The sequence below is a fragment of the Phalacrocorax aristotelis genome, chromosome 1 (genome assembly GCF_949628215.1).
Source record: "Phalacrocorax aristotelis chromosome 1, bGulAri2.1, whole genome shotgun sequence".
Classification (NCBI taxonomy): Eukaryota; Metazoa; Chordata; class Aves; order Suliformes; family Phalacrocoracidae; genus Phalacrocorax; species Phalacrocorax aristotelis.
In genome coordinates this window covers 126,912,318-126,920,487 of record NC_134276.1, presented here as the reverse complement: position 1 = coordinate 126,920,487, position 8,170 = coordinate 126,912,318, and the positions used below count along the sequence as shown (strand labels likewise).

Sequence of the window (8,170 nt, the reverse complement as noted above, 5' to 3'; positions counted from 1 at the left end):
TCCTCCCCGGTGGCCCCGCCCCCCCGGCGAAGGCCGGCCGCCATTGGCCACCCGCGCCCGGGCGTAGCCCGAGCGCGGAGGTGTGCGGGTGGGGGGAATGAGGGACCCCCCCGCCCCGGGCCCATCCACCTGACGGCAGAACGGCCCAATGCCTGCCGGGGAGGGGCGGGGCGGGCCGTGACGCGCCGGCACCTGGCTTAAAGGACCAGCGCAACAGGTGGCAGTGGGAAGGGCACAGCGCGGTCCCGCCGCCACCAGCTCCCACAGCCGGGCGACATCAGGCTGTGGTCGGCTTTGCTGCTCCCCGGGGGAGTAGCAGCTTCCCACATACGGCGGGGTAAGTTTCCCATTCTGCAGAACAACCACAGCACATGTTTAAACCTACCTCCTGGAGGGGTTCACCCAGGACCCTGTATTAAGGGTCTCAAGAACCCACATATGCACCCCCAAACCTACCCTAGGCTGCTGACAGAGGCACTCAGCTGTTTGCACCACTGCAAGCCAGACCAAGCTTGCACAACCAGCCAGCACTACCCCACAACCACAGTCTGAACCTGTAGGGATGTTGCCCTTTTCCTTGCTGCCAATTTTTATTTTCATCTTCCTTCTCTCCCAGCCTGCTTAGAAAAAAAAAAAAAAGTGTTTCATCATCAGTGGGCACACCATGCTACAGAACTGAAGAGCAGCCCATGATGGAGGGAAAATACTGAGGGCCGAAATTTCTCCGTTAGAGCTAGAAACATATGGCAAAAGGCAGTCTGCCAAAGCTCACAGTATGCAAGAGATAGAGCAAAGATGTATCAAGCATTTTCCTGTTTAGTTAATTAATCTCAAAAATATTCATCCTTAAAAGATGGTGACATATTTTTACAAGGTCCTTGTGGCTAAAAAAAAAGCTTATAAGGATCCTGGGGCTGTGAAATCACTACCTGTTCTTTTTCTCCAATACACTCTTCACTGACATAACAGAACCTGTGATTTCATTAAAGACAAGCCCAGCTCTCTGCTGAGGGTGTTCTCCCCTTCTCTGAAATCTGCAGATCCATTAACAGGCAGTACAACTGCCCTCACTCACTCACAGGATACAGGGCTGGCAGGAGACACATATCACCAGGTTATCGGAATGTAGAACGCAACCTTTATTCCATGCAGCTTTAAAGCCAAATAGTAGTAAAGAGTCCAAAGTTGACGGTTACAATTCCTACCCCACAAGTCCTCACACACACATCTTTTCTTCTGACATCTTGAATGGAAAGCTGATGTAGGTATTAACTCTCAGTCTTGCTGCTCTGTGTCCTGTTCAAGTGGTCAAAGCTTCTTTGCAGCATGGAAAGGGAGATCTTCAGCTGCAAAGATACAACCATCACACCCCACCCCCCAGTTACTGAAGTTAGTCTCCTGCATGGGTGAATGATATCAGGAAAACAATGTCTCCCTCCTCCTTTTGTTTTAAGGATTTCATGCACTTTCCTTCTCTCTATGAAGAGTTGCTTTACTGTGCACTAACAGCTATACTCTGTAGAGTTTATAATTAGTAACAGTCCAGTATGATAAGGTCTTGCCACTCCACCAGACAACAGTACAGAAGATAAGCCACCCCACTCATTTTTAGCCACATGTTCATAGCAAATACTCTAAGCAACATGGCAGCAAAGCATTAATTTTCTTCTAATACCTAGCCCTCCCAGTGCCATTTTGGTGCACAAAATGTGTTTAAATTACTGACAACCCTCAGAAAACACAAGGTAACAGGCACTACAATGACTTCCGAACAGAACTGTTATTTGGGATGAAAAAGGTGGTTGAATTCTTAGTTTGGTTTCTTTTTTTAAGCACTGTTTGTTCAAAATGCAGTTTAACACTTCAGAATTAGGAATTTTTTGGGTAGCAAGCAGAGAAATTGAAAAGGTCATAGAAACCAGGAAATGCATTTCTACAGTGAAATTTCTATCACTCAGAAGCTTTTTCAAGCTGTGACCAAAATGCTTAATAGATTAATAGCAATTTTGTGTGCAGAGACACCTCTGAACAAGGAGTATCAAAAATGGCTTCTTTTTCTACGCTTCTTTAGTGTGTGGGAGAACACAGAGCAAACTGGTGATGGATAGAGGTACATGTGAACTCCCCCACAGCTTTCCGAGTCTAATAATTTCTTCTGTCACATTTTAGGATTTAATAAAAGACCTTAAAAATCAGAACATTCATAGGTTATAAGTTGAAAAAACTCCAAAGTATGACTTTACTATCCCTCACTTACTGAACTGAAATTTCAGCCTAGGGTTTTACCAGTCCTGGACTTCAGGATCAGAGACACAACAGTATTTAACCACCTCATTTTTTATATAGTGTTTATAGTATGCAAGAGCCTGGAATTGTAAATTCCAGAAGGAAGATTAACTTCATAGCTATGGAACCTCTCAGAAACATATGGTCTGTAGAACTTATTTTTCACTGGAGATTAGGTGGTTCACTGACCCCAAGGCTATATGAAGCTCTCGCCAATATCTAGAAGAGTAGTGGTGAGAAAAAGCCAGGACAAACCTGAATGAAGAAGCCTCATGAGGTGGGCAAATACTTAACATTATGTTTTAAGTCTTCTTTGAAAAGAGGATCTGTTTTGAATTACTCCCGTGTTTGCTCTGTCATGATTCAGAACTGCATCAATGTATCTCATCAGTAAAAGTACTTGACAGGTTTAAGAAAAATTGAAACAAATGTTTAACCTTAGTCCAAAAGGGGAAAGAAAAAAACCAAACCAACAAAACCATCAGAAATGCAAGCATTGCCTTTGTGCCAAATTCAAGCCTAGGACAAAACAAGTAAAGGCGTCACAAAAAGTTTGGTTTCTTCTGGTGCTAACTAAACAAAAGCTATGATGGCAGAAGGAAAAAAACTTTGAGTTGAGAAACAAAGAGTATCACCAGGAAAGACTGGCAGACCTACCTGCTCAAGCATTTCAATTGAGTCTCTTAAAACTCCCTTCACATGTTTAACCTGGTCCTTATCATATTGAGGGATCTCCTCTTTTGATACCATTTCTGGGGATATGCTGAAAGAGATTGAGATCACATCAGAAACATGAAGCAAGCACCTCCATGCCTTTCTGAAAGCAACTGCTCTGCCACCATTGCTCTGCCATTGCTAAAAGCATCCTTTTTCAGAAGCCCCATAAAAAGCTGCCTGCAGTTGAATTTCAATCTCTGTTGCCTTAAAGATACTACCTCGGACCTTTGTGGACAACAGCCACCAAGAACAAATGTGCTCGCATTATGCATACGATGTAAGTTCTCGGAGGGCAAGATCTTTCTTATCAAGAAAGTTACTCTAATCAGTTCCGAGATGATCACTATGGGAGGTCACCACACCACTTTCATACTCAAGATCAGGTTATGGTTTTTAACTTGTTTGCTGATACCACAGTCAAGACAGAGAGCAATATCTGAGCCTCTTCCATGTGTCTGAATACAAAAGGCACCTAATATGGAAGTTTGAGAGGGAGAGGGATTTAGCAGGGGACTCACAGAAGAGGCCAAGAAGCTAAATGAATCTTTCATGTTACATTTGATACCATTCTGGTTCACACAGGATGAAGCGAACACTTCGGTTCTGTGATCAGCACTATGATATTCACAGAAGATGAGTCACAGCAGAGTGATAAATGCAAGCTAAGGTTAACACTCCCCCAAAAAACAGCTTGTCAAAGGAGAAATTTATTACGGCAAGATGCAGTCAGGCATGTCCTGGATATGTGCATAGACCACAGAAGCACAACAAGACCCAGCAGCTTTGGAAAACTTACCACCAAGTTTCATTGTCAGATTTTGACATAAGCTAAGGAAGAAAGAAAGCAAAGACTGTGAATTCAACTTACTTCAAAGAGCTTTCTTCCTGAAGCCGCACATGATAGAGGGACTGAGCTGCATGCTCTATCTTTGACAGCTTGAGAAACAGTATCATATTCAGCAAGACCAAGAACAGCAAACTGTAGAGAGAACAGAACAAAAAAATCAAGTCCTGTAACAGTTTCATCTGTAATGCTACAGAAACAAGATCTGGGCTACAAACAGCTATGAAAAGAGAATCCATCAGGGACAAAGAAGGGCATGAGGCAGTGGTATACTGAAAATAAAGATCTATCCAAACAATTCTTAGCAGCTAGCTTTAAGCTGTGTAATAGCAACCTGTAGGAATGACAAGTGTGTCTCGTCTTGGAACTTTTAAAAGCTAGGAATGAGTAAATTCTAGGGATGCTTTTATAGGATCCGACATACATAAACCTGCAAGGTAGACTAGTTTGGCAAGCCAGCATTTTCATTCCATGCGTCACTAAGTCAATCCATTCCCCTCCTATACCTACATTTAAATTAGGTTAGGATCTATCACAGTACATGCAATGTTGACATGCAAGTGAGGTACAGGCAAATACAGGTAAAGACCAAGATGAGCTTGAGTCAAGCCACATTTTAATGCGAGTACTTACAAGACACTCATTACTACAATGATGGTGGTGGTCCTACTTACAGCATCTCTTTTCCTTCCTATAGGGCATGGAAGAGAAGAAGGTTAAAAAGTACTGAAGGACATTCCTAAATGATGCCTGCAGATACATCTCAGTGCCCCAGCATTTCACACAGAATAGCTCAACAGCTTCTGATGGAAAGAAATAACAGATCATGTGGGTGCACAAGATAATCTTCAACATTCACCAAGGCATTCCTGCAGTCCTCTCATACAAGTCAGCTGGACAGTCAGGCTCTTCCATCAGCAGGAAGACTGCCCCTACCCTAGTGTGCTGCAGAGAACACAGCTCTGGGGCATGTTCACATTAAACCTAGATAGCCAGAGAAGGCTACAGGCCATCCATTACTAACACACATTCAGCACATGGGCTGCCAGTCACACACTAGTGGAGACAGCCTGCAAAGAGGCTCTCTTCTGCTTGTTATCCTGGCCACATTAGTCCTCCTGACAACTGGTGTCAAATCAAGTGCTCCTTTAACTTGTCCCATCCTTACCAGCTTCGTTTATATATTGGCCTGATGACAGCCTTTCAAAAGGCCATCTGCTAGTCATCAGACAACAGGAACCAGACACTAGTGAGGGAGAATTGTGCCACGTCCTCTCCAAACTGAGTGGCAGTCACCTACCACTGTGGGCAGGATGATCTTTAAATAGAATTTCCCTGATCTCCTAGAACATACTTCACACCTACTGCCCTGGACAAGGAGCATACACAAAAGCTGTAATGTATACTGAGGCAGACATACTCACCTGAAAAGGTGGAGCAGCAGTAGCAAAATTAAGTTATAGGAAGTAATCTCAGTTAGATAAGAGTCTATTACACATGCTGTGATCCAAGCGCTCTCTTAAATGCTACACTCATTGTTGTCTCCTCCCTTTAGGAAAGAGCACTTGCTCCTACTTCAGTGTCTACATATCAGCTTGCATCATGAAATCCACCATTCTCTGGCACACATTAGCGCACAGATGTTCCTCATCACTGAAGGTGTAGCTAATACTGTATATGCTAGTGGCCAAGTCTGTCATGCCTAGGAGCAGTGCAACTGCAAAAAATGCTTCAGTGACGCAGAAATTACAGAAGCAACAGGAAGTTGACTCCTTAACATAAAAAACCCCCAAACCAAGGTGACAGGGTCAAGAGGTGAGTGACAGTTTAATCAACTCACAACTTGGGTGTGCAGTTATTTGAAGAAATAAAGCCAATTTTCCACAACATTACACAAGCCAGGTTAAATTTCTTTCTGATCCCATCTCATTTCCAATCCTATGCAGGTTCAGTGCAGCATTTTAGGCTCTGGTTGGTTTTTTTGTTTGTTTTAAAACCAGAGAGTGAGATTAAGGTTTGGTTTCATGAGATACTCATCATCCAAGTATCTTTTACACAAGCTTGAACACATAAAGCATTTGCTATCACACCAATTAGCTAGACAGTGAGAGTAACATATATGCTCTTAGAAGAGTTAAACTTTCTTGAACACACCTTTCGGAAAACACTTGATATAAAAGTTCCCACCTATTATGCTGCCCTGGGACTCCACTCCCATGTCACCAGAGGGGTGTTGGGAAGAGCGTTTGGGAAGTGATTCTGCCAGACTCCGGTGTAAAGTGCGTCGTCTTCGTCTCAGGGCAACTAATTTTCCAGAGTCTTCTATGGACTGATTAATTGCATATTCCTCCATTAGGAGATCTGATTCTGCAGTGGGAAAAGTGAGGTTATTGAACTTTCAAAATAAAAACTGGAAAGCCTAGCACTGAAGACTTAAATTGAGATATGGAGGGTGGCAGCAAGAGAGGCAAGTGCAAGTTCATTTACTAGAAGTTAAAACAGGCAATTGACAAACTACACCTTGACCTGTACTACCTGTCCTATTTGCTAGGTGGCACTTAGAATGCTTTTCGGATATGATGTACATTCAGCCTGTGCAGGATTGTTTAATGATATGTTAGATAGCAGTTGGAAGAGCACTTCGAGACACTGTTAGACTGAGACTAGGAACTGTGTTAGACTGTGAGCCTGCAGGCGTGGCTGGCCAGGCTGTTAGCAGACATAGCCAGGGAGCCTGCCAAGTGTTTCTCTTCTCATACCCACAATCAAGGAAATACTTAAAAGATAGGTGCGTGCAGTTGAAATTAACAGCTTTCCTGCTGCTGCTCATGTTTCCTTCAGAAACCAATTACTGACAAGGTGTACAAGAGCTCCTTGTCAGCATTAAGCTACCAGGCTTCTTCTACTGCCTAGAACTGGCAGATATATTGACGACAGGAACTTCTGACCTGGAGATTGCTTCGGTGTTGCCTTCTTTTCAAACCATTCTTTGAGAAATCAAGTTTGTCAGACATGAGAACCTACATAGGAAAGGTAGCCTTATTACTCTACCAAAGAGGAAAATGCCTCACCAAGTTGTTTGAAGTTTTCCTGTATTCCTCCCCAGGTATTCTTCTCGATTACAGACTTGACAAGGCCCCAGGGCTGTTTTTTATACTTTACTTCTGCAGAAACCCTAATAAACAGAATGCAATAGTGAAAGAGTGCTCTCTAGGTAGCACAGCGATAGCAGAAATCTCTATTTCTGCTATATATCTCTATCAGAAATCTCTCTAGAGCAGAAGCAGGCCTCTACCTTATGTCCATAATATGAAATATCCACTGGAACTGCCTTGGCTTTCCACCGGGGCAGCGCTTACACTGAAGCAAGGCAGGAGACAGTAGCAAAAGACAACATATCTAGCTACAGCTTCAGGACATTAAGTGTCCAAATGATGGGAAACATTTTAAATTTTTCCTTCAGACTCAGACTAGCAGAGAATTTCTCTCTTCTGAAGTCTTCCCATTTTAACATATATTTAAAATAGGCGTTGGGCTTCCAGACCATGAAGTTCTGCTTTTTAGTCTGTATGTGTACACATGATTTATTACATGGGCAGCAGGTGAAATTCATTACCACCACTCATCCACCAAATGCTCAGATCCTACCCTGAGCAGACAGAAATTAAAATCTATCTTTCTGTGAGCATGACAGAGGGGAAGTGAGATTCCTGCCTGCATTCCCCAGGTCAAGCTAATCAATAATGCTTCCAGAATAGAAATGAACTGGAGTAGAATCCTTCAGAGGGCTGCTTCTAATAACTGAATGAATCCCAAAGCTCTTCATAAAGGACAAAAGGATAGCCTGTGATTTTAAGTCAAGAACACTGACTGTCCTAGAATACACTTTTTTCAACATTTTCAAATAATCATCCAAATCAATGTAAGCTCACTGTGTTTCTAGTCTGACAAAACAGCATCTTTCAAATAAAGTTTTTGAGCCATTTTACACACAGTACAATAAAGCTAGCTGTAACACTACCATGCACCTTCTGTTCTATACAGGCATTCTCTGTGTGCCATATTGAGAACTAGGGTTGCTCTTACTCTAGGGTTGCCATGTGTCTCAGATAAAACAAACATAGCCCTCAAAGACAAAGGCTGACTCACTAGAAAAAAAAAAAAACCACCAAGAGAATCATCCAGAACAGTTGCATCACGGACAACTTCCCTTCTCCTCCCAGTAGAGATGGAGTCTTCAGCACTCTTATAGCCTGAGATAAGCCGGAACAAAATCCAGGCTTGCTTACCTTTCCTGGGTATTGATGAAGTTTGAGATAAAAG

General features: G+C 42.9%; 1 protein-coding gene across 5 annotated transcripts in view; it reads right to left on the bottom strand.

Annotated features, from left to right (window-relative positions):
- Positions 1 to 1,115: 1,115 nt before the first annotated feature.
- Positions 1,116 to 8,170, bottom strand: part of GRAMD1C (GRAM domain containing 1C) — a 55,470-nt gene continuing 48,415 nt past the window's right edge. For all 5 annotated transcript variants that reach the window (XM_075106434.1, XM_075106424.1, XM_075106451.1 and 2 more), the window contains 6 exons: positions 6,919 to 7,022; positions 6,035 to 6,214; positions 4,481 to 4,538; positions 3,872 to 3,982; positions 2,944 to 3,049; positions 1,116 to 1,346 (listed from right to left, as the gene is read on the bottom strand). In XM_075106434.1, coding sequence (XP_074962535.1) covers positions 1,269 to 1,346; positions 2,944 to 3,049; positions 3,872 to 3,982; positions 4,481 to 4,538; positions 6,035 to 6,214; positions 6,919 to 7,022 — 637 coding nt within the window. In that variant the 3' untranslated portion in view covers positions 1,116 to 1,268. The remainder of the gene's footprint in view (positions 1,347 to 2,943; positions 3,050 to 3,871; positions 3,983 to 4,480; positions 4,539 to 6,034; positions 6,215 to 6,918; positions 7,023 to 8,170) is intronic.